The sequence below is a fragment of the Phaseolus vulgaris genome, chromosome 3 (assembly GCF_051622355.1).
Source record: "Phaseolus vulgaris cultivar YP4 chromosome 3, ASM5162235v1, whole genome shotgun sequence".
NCBI lineage: Eukaryota > Viridiplantae > Streptophyta > Magnoliopsida > Fabales > Fabaceae > Phaseolus > Phaseolus vulgaris.
The window spans coordinates 47288219-47302712 of NC_143500.1; the positions used below are offsets into that span (position 1 = coordinate 47288219).

At 25.0% G+C, this 14494-nt stretch overlaps 1 protein-coding gene across 1 annotated transcript; it reads left to right on the plus strand.

The window, feature by feature from the left end:
- Positions 1-221: 221 nt before the first annotated feature.
- Positions 222-1359, plus strand: LOC137808148 (FCS-Like Zinc finger 2-like). The gene is made up of 2 exons (XM_090299644.1): positions 222-640; positions 763-1359. The coding sequence occupies exons 1-2, from the start codon at positions 339-341 to the stop codon at positions 947-949; spliced, it is 489 nt and encodes a 162-aa protein (XP_090155770.1). The 5' UTR covers positions 222-338; the 3' UTR covers positions 950-1359.
- Positions 1360-14494: the final 13135 nt, after the last annotated feature.

Below are 14494 nucleotides of genomic sequence, written 5' to 3' on the forward strand. Positions count from 1 at the left end.
CAGCTTGAAGTGAAAGTCATATTGTAATTTACACTAACTCTGGTGGCAACTGCCTATCGCCCCCAATCATACAATTTCTAAAAAAATTACAAAATTGAACGGTCTTGATGCAGGTAGTTTCAGCCAATAGATTCACTCTCAAGGATTCCTTGAACCAAACCTGCCGCTGTTTCTTTCTCTCTCTCTCTCTCTTTGGTCTTCCATTCCAAATACCAAACCGTATCTTCCTCCATTCCTCCCATCAACCCTATTTATAAAACCATCTCCTTCCACATTCTTCTACACTTCCCACCCCTTCTTTCACCATCACTTCCTAAACCAAACCTTAAATCAAATTCATGTGCTCCTCCAGGTCTACCACCCCATCGAGACCTTCTTACTTGGAACAAGACCACGGTTTGGCTTCCTTAACCGACATGGATGCCTGCCATCGAGCCAACAATTTCGTATCTAGGTCCATGACCATCGGTTACGCCACCTCATACTCCACAACCGGATTAAGGAACACCCTTCCCGTTTTCTCACCGAGATCTAAGAGATTCCACGACACCAGATTCGAAGACCACCACTCTCACTTCCTCGCCGCTTGTTTCCTCTGTAAAAAGTCACTCGGGGACAACAGAGACATCTTCATGTATAGGTCAGCCACCGCCACCAACACCCTTTCTTGCAAAAATCATTTTTTTAATTTTTTTTTGGGTTACCCTAAGACCCTTTCCGTTGTGAATTAGATCTGATTGGGTTTAGAATTGTTTGTTGCAGAGGGGACACGCCGTTTTGTAGCCAGGAGTGCAGGCAAGAACAAATAGAGATAGACGAAGCCAAAGAGAAGAACATGAACCTTTCTTCATCGATGAAAGCTTTGAGGAATAAGGAACAAAGAAAATCCACGTCGCCAAACAAGGCGCAAGGCTACTCGTTCCGTACGGGGGCAGTTGCGGCGGCTTAGATGAACAGGTACATAGGATTCCTCGAACGAACGGAACTGAGGCAGTATTCCCGGAAAGGAAAGAAAACGCTTTTAAGAAAAAAACTGTGACCCAAAAGAAAGATACTTTTTCTTTCCACAAATAGGGGTGCAGAGAGAGGAATGGAAGGTACAGGGGAGTTTTGTGAATGTAGCTGTAAATGTGTTATACGTGATGAAGTGTGGGTGCTTACAGTGGAGGTTCCTCTCAACAAAATGGCTCAAATTTTCGGGTTTGCTTTTCCTATTTCTTTTTCTTTGGAATCAAGGGTTTTGGTTTTCTTTCCTTTTGTATATCACCCTACCTTGTTGAGTTATAGTGCTTGTGCCAAAAAGTTTCAGTTTTAAAAAAGATGAAACTGAATACAGTGGAAATTTTCTTTCTTTTCGCCCTTCTCCTGTGTTATTTGTCCTTTTTATGGTGTGTGTTCATTCGGTGAAAGGTGAAGAAGATGGTCACAGGGTTTACTCCTAAATATTCTATGTGATATCTGATTATAACTTAATAGAAAAAAATTCAAATAATTTATATTTATATATATATAAGTTAATTTAATGAAACCCTAAAGAAACAGTAAATTGTCCTCTATATGCATTGAAGACTGAGATGGCATGTTTGGTTGAATATATTGAAAACAAAAAATAAGAGAAATATAAAAAATTTTAATCAGTGTAAAGTAAATTGTTTTTTGTTTAAAGAGTTATTTTGAATAAAAAAAATATCATTTTCTGCATTTTGTTTTACACATTTTAAAAAAAGTTTAATACTCATATTTGTAAAATATTTATACGTGGTATGTTTGAAGTTAATAATTTTACTGTTAATAGTGATTTGTAGTTGGATATGGTATAACTGTTTATTATTATTATTATCATGAATATCCAGATTATTTGCTTATAAATTACTGGTTACATTTTATCTAAGTTTAAAGATTTAATTATTCGATAGCTGAATAAATATCTTATTTTAAGACGTACGTATCAATGATAAAATATGTAATAAAATTTATTTTTATTTCGAGAGATGTCCCCTCTCCATCTAACTTGAATGAATTAAGAGCACATTAAATGAATTTTATTGTAAAATATGAAAAAATGCTTCATTTTTTTAAAAAATAGTTTATCTTAGTTAATTTTATGATTTATTAACATTTTATATAATTCGAATTTATGATTACCGCTTTTTACAACAGAAGCTTTTACTTATTCAGTTGAATAGAAGAATGAATGAAAGAAATTTTATGTGAGTTAATAACAAGAAATTTTTATCACTATAATATAATGTAATCCAAAAGAAACATTATTGAGTAGACCGAGACAAAATAAATTAAAGAATTAAATCCCCTGTATTGTCTTTTTTTATTATAAAAAATATGCATTTAAAATACCCAAAAATTGTGTTATTTAATCAAGTATTCAATCATTGTTTTTTTAATAAAATTTTATTAGTTTTTTTTTTCATTTTCTTCTCTTATAAATTAATAAGAAGTTTATCCAAAAGCATCTGTAAAAACTTTACTATTAAATAGTTTTTGACGCAATCGTAATCATTTAATGACTTATATGATTGGAATAATTTTTTGTCGCAAGAAATCCATTTATAGAAATTACTCTCACAACACATTTACAAAAATATATTATGCTTCTAGAAAAGAAAAAGAAGGAAAGACTTGTACATTAAATAATTTTATTTCTGTATCCCATATAATTATAGGATTTGTCTAACTAACTCCAAATAAAAAATAGATTGAATAATATTTTTTTTGAAAATAATAGGTTGACAATTTTTGGAATTGTATATCACTTTTGATGTGATAGGTTTAAAAATAAATATATATAATAAAGGGTAAGTTTGTAATTAAATAATATAAAAAAATATTAAAATAATAGTATTGGGAGTGGTAAGGTGGTTGTATAAAAAATTAGGATTGTCCATATAATCGCTTTTTTTTAGACATTTTTCTTGTCTTTGGATTCTACCACTAACAAGATTACTAACATATTTAGGGCATCATAATTTTTCTCTCCTTTCATTTAGGGATAAAGTTAAAATTTCATGCATGATACAGACTTTTATTATTTTTATTTTGTTTATTTTACTACGCATAAGAATATAATTTTAAATCCTTTTTCAAAGTTTTTATTGTCATGACTTAACTCTTCACCACTTTTTTTTTTTTTAAAAAAGTAAAAATTATAATTCTAATTACAAAAGTTTAATCAAAATAATGTAAAAAAGTTTAAAAGACATTATATTTATAAGTTGCAGAATAGATAGAATAAAAATATATCATTTATAACCTTTTCACATTACAAATAAATTATATAAAATAAAAATAAAAATAAGGGTATTAAATAAGTAGTTACATTAATGGTGAAATTTGGAATCACACAATATTCTAGATTTCATTTGTCATTAAAAATGGCATGTTTAATCCGCTTTTATTTGGGTTGATGCTCACCATTATAATGAATAGAATTTTGTAAGATTCAGTCATTTTAGAATAAATTAGTTATAACATTTATAAATAAAAATTACACCTTCAGTCTTAAGTTTTTAAAGTTACTTTTCTCTCTACATTCTTTTTAATTATAAAAAAAATATGTTCACAGATTGGTGATATGAAAAATAGTTTGGATCGATTAAATATAACTTAGGATAAATAGATAACTTATTCAAGTTTTAGTCAATTTCTTTATCTTTGTTGGAGTTTATATTAAAGGGAAATGTGGTCATTGTAGGATTAAATTTGTGAAAGATAATTTGGGTTGATAGAGTTGATTAGAAATTTGTGAAGGTATCATTGAATAAAAGTTTGCTTAAGAGAAATTAATATTACTCTTTCTATAAAGTGATGATTGTTTGGTTGTGTAAATATAAGGACTTAAATGTATGTGAATTATATCATTATAGGAATAAGTTTTTAAGTTGGTATTGGTTTATTTGTTGTTATAAGTATGAAATGATGTTAATGAAGTCGAGAAGAAAATAATTTCTTGAAAGTTATAAGAACTCGTGAAAAATGTTGTGTTTTTGCTATTTCGTTTAGTTTTGGTTAAATATGGCTTGAGTGACACTTTGTCGTTCAAACGAGTAACGTAAATTAATGATATATTAATTGGTTTAATTTGCTCAAGTGATATTTTGGTCGCTCAAACAATATATTATATAAGTTAAATTATCACTTTTAGCTCGAGCGAGAGAGAGGTCGAGACAATTCTCTCTCTTCTGGAAGCATATCATTTGAATGTTGAATAAGACTTTCAAACAATATGATCGGTGGTTAAAGTATGAATTTTGAAAGTTTAAGCGAGAGGTGAGGTGATGTACATGTGTCACTACATGTGATGGTGCATGATAAATCTCACTAGCACTCAAGTTTTGGATGGATGCTCAAGCGTGCATTAGAGGTGGATAAGTTTCTAGAACTTGTTAGATTTCTTCCAAAAAAATGGATATTGCTCCAGCATTGAATGTAGTGCTTAAGCGACAAGGTGGTCATTAGAGCAATGACAAATCTAAGACAATGTTGCTTTCAAGTTGCATTTCACTCGAGTGTCAGATGTTTCACTCAAACGGTAGGTATGTCGCTCAAGTGAAATGAATATCTTGTTTATGAGGATGAAGTCACTCAAGAAACAATATGCTAAGATGTTGCGATAAACATAAAACTCACGTTAATATTGGTACTGTGTCTTGGATGATGTGATAAACATAAAACTCACGTTAACAAAGGTCATACTTCATTGTAGTCGTGTCACGTAAATAAAACCTCAGGTGGTGAGAAACTAATAATTATTTACATCTGACTTAGTAACAAGTATACATTTAACTTGATAATATGTGTACATTTTGTTTTGATAACACTTACACATTTGACTTGATAGCATATACTTCATATCATCCTAACATAAAAAAAACACAAATCAAATAGGTTTAAGATAAATTAGATATTAATCTTTACTCAAACTTGTTTATCATATTTTTTTTAAACAAATTAAAAAACACCTCATATCTACTTATCATATAAAGTGTAATTATATATGAATTTATGAAATGCATATATATATATATATATATATATATATTAAACCCTAAATCTAAATCTTAAATTTAAACTTTAAATCCTAAACACACATTATATATGTTGTATGCATACTTTTTATCAGATGGTAGTTTCACATTAGCATGCTATAGTTATAATGGGACACTAGAATTCTCTTACTTTTATCTTCCTTTCCTTTTTTTTTCTCTCACCAATCCCACACACATACTTTGTCCGTCCTAAAATCATTTGAGGTTTATTCTATTTTTAAAAATTACAAAATTTTGACTGACTTTTTTTTTAATGAAAATTTAATTATTTTATTTTTAATATCCCATAAGCATTATATCAACGTTTTATCTTACCATATAAAATGTTGTATTTATTGAAAGATTGAGATTATGTTAGTAAATTTATTTTAATAAATAAGTATGTCTTGTTATTTTTAATATATGTGAAAAATAAAAAAACAAGTAAAGATCAAGTTATGAGTTGTTTTTCATCCTTATTTTTATTTGTATATTTTCTTTTAATTTTATAATTATAAAAAATATTCTTTGAATAACTTAGTATTTTTTCTATATTTATATATATTAAACTCAAGTTTCTTTATTGATTGTGCAAATTATCCATAAGGTTTTTATATTTCGATAAACTCTGGTCGCCACTGTTATACTTATCGTTCTTGCAGCATGCTATGGGTCAATATTTAATTTAATCTTTATTATTTATTATTTGTTTTAACTTCTATTATAATCTTGACCAATCTTTTTATTCTATTTGAAGCTTAATACATCAACAAGAGAAAAAAAAAAGTAAAAATACTTTGGGCCTACTACTCAAGTGTTAAAACTAAGGGTGATCATGAAAATAAATTTGAAAAATCCAAATATTTAGATTAAATTTATATTTCAAATCTATATTTTTTATAAAAATAATTTGAAAATCTAAATCCAAACATTTAAATTGGATTTTAAATTCAAATTCATATTTTTATAGATAAAATTGAATTGTTTTTTAAATCCAAATTCATGTTTTCTAAAAAAAATAACATAATATTAATATAATAATATAAAAAAATTATATATTATATAAATATTAAAAAAATATAATAAAATTAAAATTTAATTATAAAAAAATAAAAATAACATAATACATAAATTTTTAACATTCAAAATACGCAAATCAAATTCCAAAAAAACAGGTGGAGAAAGAAAGAAGCTGCAAATGAAATGACAAAGAGAATATATAAAGTATGTTTTGATAGATGCCGGAGAGAGGGCTTCCAAAATTTTATATTAAAAAATTGGATTTTTTAATTTTTAAAATTTACATAAACAAAATAGTAATTTACTATAAAAATATTATAAAATATAGATGTAAAAATAAGATTTAAATAAATAATTTTGTAACGGATCAAAGTAGTGAAAAATGGAAGAGTATGACGAAACCAATTTTTTTCCTCACCCTTAATCTAAAATCTAAAGCTTGAAAATGCCATTAATTATAGAAGTTTGATAACATTCTATAGTTAAATAATTATGAATAATAAAGGATATAAAAACTTTCTTCTTCGAAAAAAGTAGCAAAAACAGGAAAATGAGGAAACAATTACAAAAGTTAAGTTCATATTAATCAATGATTATCTACATTTGTTTTCCTGACTTTTCTAAAACAAAATAATTTAATTCATTCATACTTATAAGAAAATAAATAAAAAACATCTTGATGAGATTTGGTCATAAAAATTTGACAAAGATAAATATTATTATAATTTTTTTATATAAAAATAAAAATATTTCATAATTTATATATGAATGCAAATTTTACTTTATGAATTAGTTTTATAAAATTAAATTAATTTAATTAATATTGTATCATAATTGTATAAAATTTATCTGACCAAAAATTTGTTGATCTTGTAAATTGACCGCTATGAAATCACTTATATTTTATATATATATATATATATATCAACCAATAAGTTAACGAGTTTAAACATGAGAAAAATATATTAAAAATTACATATCTAAAAAATAAAGATATTTTATTTTAAACTTGGAAAGTTCATTCCCCCATTTATTTTTATCTTAAAAAGAAAGTTCAACATTAGAATCGAACCCAATACAGCAAATACAGCAAGTAATTAAAACTTTATAAATATTCGAAAATCAATTAAAATTGAATTTTTTTTAGATTTTTTGGATTTTTTTTTTCTCAATTAAACATTTGATTCGAATTGAAAATAAGAAACCGAACCAAACCACTAAATATGATGATATATGATCCTGAGCTGCTGAAAGAAGTTTGGTAGATATACATGAGAAGAATAATTAGGGATGTTGAAGAAAGAGAACAAAATTACAACTTATTGAATTCCATTATTCTAATGTTTTTTTTTTCTATGGAAAATGCAAATGAAAAACACCTAATATGTATTTCTAATATAAGTATTATAATTTTTTAAATATAAAATAAACATAAAAATATTCAAAGATTAAATTTTTTTTGACACAACTATTTTCTACTTGGAGAAATATCTAATTATGTTTCTTCACTGCACATACTTAACATCAATAAATCATTACTGAATAAAAAATAATATTGTATTTTACTTTAATAAAAATAATAATAATGTTTTTACCAAAATAACTAAAATAATAAATTATTGTTTCACAAACTCATTTTTTCAAAGATTTTTAAAATATTTTTCTTTAATGAATATATTTTTAGGAAAGTTATTTTCACAGTAAAGTGGAAATAACTAGCTAAGAACATTTTGGTCATGCAGTTTTCTTTAGCCTTTTTTTTCTGCAGTCCAACTATTCAAAACAACTTTTTGAACACCAAGCAAGCTGTAAAAGGAAAAGCAAAAGGACAAAAATAAAAAATGGAAGGAGACATTACATTATGAGTTCCCATAATTGTAGTGTGAATGATGAATACGTTTTCTTACACATGTCTTATATTTGTGTACAATATATGGCAAATGCTTTGAACATGGATACGTAACTTTTTGTTGTTGCATATGATATGTTTTGATCGTGCTTTAACTTGTTTCAAATGAATACTTATTTTGAAAAATAAAAAATATTAATGTTTTTTTTCACATTTTGATTTATTGGCGTCTTATTTCTATAATTCATTAAATTATAATTATATTTTAATTGTTGTTTATTTCGTTTTTGTCCTTTAAATCTGATGAAGATCTAACCCATCAAATTCTGCAAAGACTAAAATTAAATAAAAAAATTATAAAAATTAAAATAAAGTATAGACAGAAATAGTAAAAAATAAGAGTCAAAATCATTAGGGTTTGGTTAAGACAACGGTTCAATAATCCATTATTATTATAATTATAATTTATTATAAACAAGTTTCGTTTGGATAAGTTTATTATAAAATGAATATAATTATTATCAAATAATTAATTTCTTGAAATAAATTTTTTATTTACATTATAATTAAAAAAGAGGATAATATTATTTATTTGTATTAATGGGTTAATTTCAAAATATCATTTTTAAAGGAAACTTTTCCAAAACAATCAAATAGCTCAACTTATGGTGCCTTCAAGCAACTTATTTCTTCTTAAAAAGTAGTAGCTTTTACTATAAATTTAAGCATTTGTATCATACAACAAAATTATTAATGAAAACTACTTTTAGAGACCAAAATAGTTACTATTTAAGTATTTTAGAGACCAAAATAGTTACTATTTAAGTATATTAGAGATCATTTTACTATTTAAGTATATTAGAAATCATTTTATAAGCTAAAAAAATAGTTACTATTTAAGTATATTAGAGATGATTTTATAAGCTAAAAACATTATTGATATCTAAATTAGTTTCTATTATTAATAAAAATTTAAAAATAGTTTATAAAATCTACACCTTTCATTATAATACTAAGTATTTCAGTCTATAAATCAATTACTGATTGTAGTATTTGATTTTTTTATCCATTTGTAACCCTTGATAAAATAATAGTGTAAAGAGTCTTTCATAATTTTCTTTTTGCTGTTGTCCGAGATTTAATTTATTCAATAAATAAAGTGGTATAATTATTAATGAGTTTTACTTTAAAAAAAAGATTAATCAATAATATTTTGATGCTCATGGGTGCATCCGAACATGGTAACTTAACTTGATGGCCTTTTCTATATATATTCCCCTAAATTTCTATTTGCTCTGCCTTTACTTTATTTCTATTTTCTTACCCAATACAACCTAAATTCTAATTATCTATAATATTTTATTTTGCATCTTATATTTTAATTGCTTTTAAATAAAATTAAATCATATTAACCACACATACCATGTCGGTGCACGGTCCAGCACTATAAAGAAAGATAAAGCAAAAAACAATGTTATAAAAATATCATTACATACAAAATATAACTCCTTTTTTTTAGTAATGATTCGAGTGTTTCAGTTTGTGTCATCCTAATTGATAATTGGGCCTAGTCTGCATTGATAATAGATGTGATGGGCCGTAGCCGTTAGGGCTCTTTGATCCTTTAGTGAGATATTTTTTTTTATCCTACTTTTGAAATATCAAAATTATTCTTAACACTTTTGGGTGATTTTGGAATAAGAGTTTTCTAAGCAAAAGGTTATGGATTTCGTAACCAAAGGTGAAGGATGTTTCCAGAATAGAAAATTTAGGGTAAATACTTCCTATACTCAATCATTTTGAACCTCTACCTTACATAATTTAAATTTTTTGAAAATGCCCTTCTTTTTTTAAATAAATTTCGGAATTGAAAACAACACATTAAATAGATCCAAAAAAGACTATTGTATTCTAGAAATAAAAATCAAAATTTCGTTCCAGATAAAAAAAATCCATAACACAAAAAAATTGTTATGAAAAAAAATCCAAAATATATTTGTGTATATACCTCCATTTTATCTAAAGACATTTTCGTCTTTTCAATAGTGAAATTGGGTGCGGTTATATGATGTAGAAAGTAATTGCCAAAATTTAGAAGGAAAAAATCATTATGAAATATCATTTCCAGAACACCATTTTTTGATTTTGAAAATAGTAAATCTAAAATTCATAAAATGTACTGTGAAAAGTATGTTACAGAAATATTTCAGAAAAAACATTTAAAAGTTATTTTTAAAAAGGATAAAATGATCTTTTCCGAAAACAATGAAGTGCAGGAAGACATTTGTTGGGTGCATTCAGAAACAACCCCTTTAGTAACTTCACTTGATAGTCTTTTCGATTTATACTCCCCAAATTGTTTATGGCAATTTCTTCCTGTAGCTCTACATTGTTCTTCCTGCACCTCTATAATTTACCTCTACAGTTTTACAATATACAATATATAATACATAATATATAATATATGAATGTTTTAACATTAAAAAAATAAAATTATATAATGTCAAGTAAAAATTTAAAACTTATACTTAAACCATAGACCTAAATCCTAAGTCCTGAACCTTATATAATTTTTTTCCTAAATAATATAAATAACAACTGTATCAATTTCTTTTAGACAAGAATTACCTACAATATTAAAAAATTACATAATATTATGAATACAAATAGAAATTGAATATGAAAAGTTGGTTGGAGTCAGGATCATATTTTAACTACCATGTTGCATTAAAAAAAGTAAAAAGTCCTCTAGTAGTGCTATTTTTATTTTTATTTCAAGTATTTTCGTTTGAAAAAAAAAAGACAAAAAACGGAATTGCTTTGAACATCATGTTATCTATGGCTAAAGTTGCTATAAAAGCCAATTTTATCCGAATGCCTAATTGACCATGTGTTTGTCGTAATGGGTAAATGTAAGGTAGGTTTCAAATGATATTCTTATGTATTTTTTAAGATAAAAAAAGAAGATGATAGTTTGACATTATTATTTTTCTCTTTTCGTCTAAATTACAATTCTATAAATTATTATTTTATTATACCATTTTATTTATTATTATCATTTTAATATAATATTTTATTATAAAAAAATAGTTATTAAATGAATGTAGAAAACATAACGAGTATAAAAGACATTACAATTAAAATCATTAAATAACAACTATAATTATAATTAGAGATCAAACATAATTAATCACTATATTAACTATACATACTAATAGACTAAAAAGTTTTTGATATTTTTAGTGGTTTATATTATTAATAAAAAATTTTAAAATAATTTCTAAATTAGTTATATTGACTTTATCTACTTATATTTTAGATTTTAAATTAGTTTTCAAAACATTAATAGAGACTGATTTTAAATATAAAGTAGTAAGTAGTTAAAACTTTAGTAGTTAATGATATTAGTTAAAAAATATTTTATAAATTTTTATTAATAATATAAATTACTTTAAATATCAATAACTTTTTTAATTTACAAAATAATTTTTAGTTTAATTAAATAATAACTATTTTTTTAATTAGTTTTTATTTAACAATTTTTTAAAAATATTAAAAAAAACAATAACATGAAAATAATATGGTAAAGTTCTTAAAGGAATCAAAATTTCCAACACATGTGTATCAGTTAGCGTCAAACTTACAATAAATGTAAGGATCTAGAAAATAACATTGAAGCAGAATTGATATATTTTAAATGACACTTGAATAATTTATTATTAAAATAAAAATAATATATAAATAGAAGATATAGTTATTCAGGTTTCATTTTAAAAGAACACTAAGTTTTCTTTACCCTTTCTTCTCCCTTCTCTCTAAGATTCTGACCTCATTGCTTATCAGTTTGACGATACCATTGGACTCTTGGAAGTGAACACTACAAGATTGCTTGATCAAAATCTCAGATAGAATAAGTTCATTTTTACTCCTATCCTTGAATCAAAATTTGAACTTGTTAGGTTGTCTGTCTATGTTTTGCATGTAAATCTTTTAGTTTCAGGGTGAATCTCTGTTAGCTTAGAGTCCTAGTGATATATTTAGATTTTTTATAAAGACTCTATGGTGCAGGTTAATTATCTTTAAGCCTTTGGTGGATTTGGAGCTCTTTGTAAGCATTTGCTGAAGTAAATGTAAGGAAAGCTAGTCTTATTCTTTTCAATAAAACCATAGGTTAGAAAATATGAATGTGGGGGTGACGTGGTCACCAGTCTCAATTTTTACTTGCAGGATTGTCTTTTCTAAGAGTAAAGTAATATATTGATTGAAATGGTTACTTTTGAATATTATATATTGATTTTAAAATGAATAAGTTATTGAAAGTGTTTGCGATTGATAATTGAAAGTGTTTTTGATTGAGAATTGAAATGGAATTTGTTTCATATTGAAATGTGAAATTGTAGATATAATAGATGTTGTAGAATGCATGAGTTTGAAATTGAATGAGTTAACGAATGTATTTGAATAGTTTGTTGAATTAATTTAAATGTGATGTTTGATATTAAATGAGATATGTATTTGTGTAAAATTGTGATTTATACATAATATTTTCATGAAAGGAAATACATGTTGAGATTGTTGTTAAAGTGTATTGATTTGTTAGACCAAACCATAATGAAAGGATTGTGACTCTAACGATAAAATAGAATCACATAGATAATTTTATTCAGCTACATTAATTAAATATTATTTGTTTTGCTTGTAAAATTAAAAATGTTACAGTAACATCACAAGAAATAGGCCATAATATTTCTGATTGGATCTGATTTGTGAGCTAAATTCACAAATTTTAATTATATGATAAAATTAAGAATAATTTTGTTTTCAGACATAAATCAATCAATTTATCTACTTTCTCACATGACACAAGTGAAAAAAAACATAAAAAAGGCAATATATATATATATATATATAAAAGAAAACATTTTATTTTTTAGTTAATTTATAGATGTTAATTTTAATTTATAAGAAATTTATAGCAGCAGACAGAAATGGTTGAAAAGATTATTATAAATAGCTAAAAAAATATAAAAATAAAATAAGACTGTTAGTTTAATTTTCTAATAATCACGTGGCGTAAAGGTACATTCACAACTTTACTTTGTCAAAAAAGTTTTTAAAAAATTGTGGTTTTGTTTTGTGATTATCTTTTGTGCATTGATGATGTGGGTGGTGATGACGATAAGAGGTGAGGTAAGCTCCAAAGCATAAATCTGGTAAGACGCATGACAAAGGGAATTTAATATAATATAACGTGGGATTTGAACCAGAAGAAAATTCAGCCTATCAAAATTAATCAAGAAAAATTATAAGAAAGCATTATAATTTTAATTTTAATACTTTGTCGGCATATACAATATTTTTTAGAACATTAATCAATATTTTATGTTATTAATAAACTAAATTTATTTTGGTTATTGTGATTTTTTAAAAAATTTTTTAATGTTTTTTGTCACCTTAAAATACATATTTTAGCATTACACACTTTTAAATCTCAATTTCAAATTTTATGTTACTAAAACCATACTCTTCATATATTTTTATCCATTAATATCTACACTACTTCCATTTAGTTATCCAAAGTTTATGATTATATATATAATTTTTAATTATGATTTTTATTTTTATTCTCCCTCTTCTCATTATTGAATTTCTATCCCTTTTTCATTAATACGAACATATACTATATAACTTTATTTCTTTTATCTAGAAATAATTTAAATATTTTTTAGAAGATGATTTTTTTTTTATCTATCACCAGAAGACTAAAACAATAAAAAATTTAGATTTAAAATAACTGAAATAATATTTATTAATATTATAAAAAAAAATCATTATCAATGTTGTGAAAAGAATATAAGAAAATTGCATAGAAGAAGATGATAAGGAAAATGAATATTATTTTATTATTTTGTGTGTAAGAAATATATAAAGTGTATGAAAACTTTATAATTATGTAGTGATCTTTAATTATGAGATTCTATCATTATCAAATTAAATTAATTGCACATATAGGTGGTGAGTAAATCAATTTATGACTATTGTAATGGTGAGGAGACACTTGTTATTAATTTAGCTGTTGGTGAAAAAGTTTCAAAATAGTCTACGCTTCCATATGATATCCTTTGCGACAAGGTGCGTCTTATATTTGTCGATGTTGACATCTGAGTTGTAATTTATTTTACAGACCCATTTAGCTACAAGGCAGAAAACTCTTTGTTCATTGCTTTTTGCCAATTTGGACCAAGGATACAATGAAAATGCATTGTTCAAATATTTGCTTAAGTGAAACAATAGTTGCGTAACATAGACAACCAAAATTTTTTAGGTGAGAAAGTGAAGGTGAACGATTATATAATATGAGGGCTCGTGTTGTGTTTAAAATGTGTAATAAATTCCAATCCATTGTCAACGCGGATGATCTTTAATAGATGTTTGAAATTGATTTTGTGCAAAATTAATGAATGATTTTAAGAAATGTTGGTTTCAGACTTGCATACAATAATTATGTATAATTTAATAATTATTATTTCTTTAATAAACTATATATATATTTTATATATTTATGCTTGTATAATAAATTTAT

Coding starts and splice junctions, on each gene's coding strand:
- LOC137808148 (XM_090299644.1), top strand. CDS start 339: ATGTGCTCCTCCAGGTCTACCACCCCATCGAGACCTTCTTACTTGGAA. Junction 641..762: donor AGAGACATCTTCATGTATAG/GTCAGCCACCGC, acceptor TGTTTGTTGCAG/AGGGGACACGCCGTTTTGTA.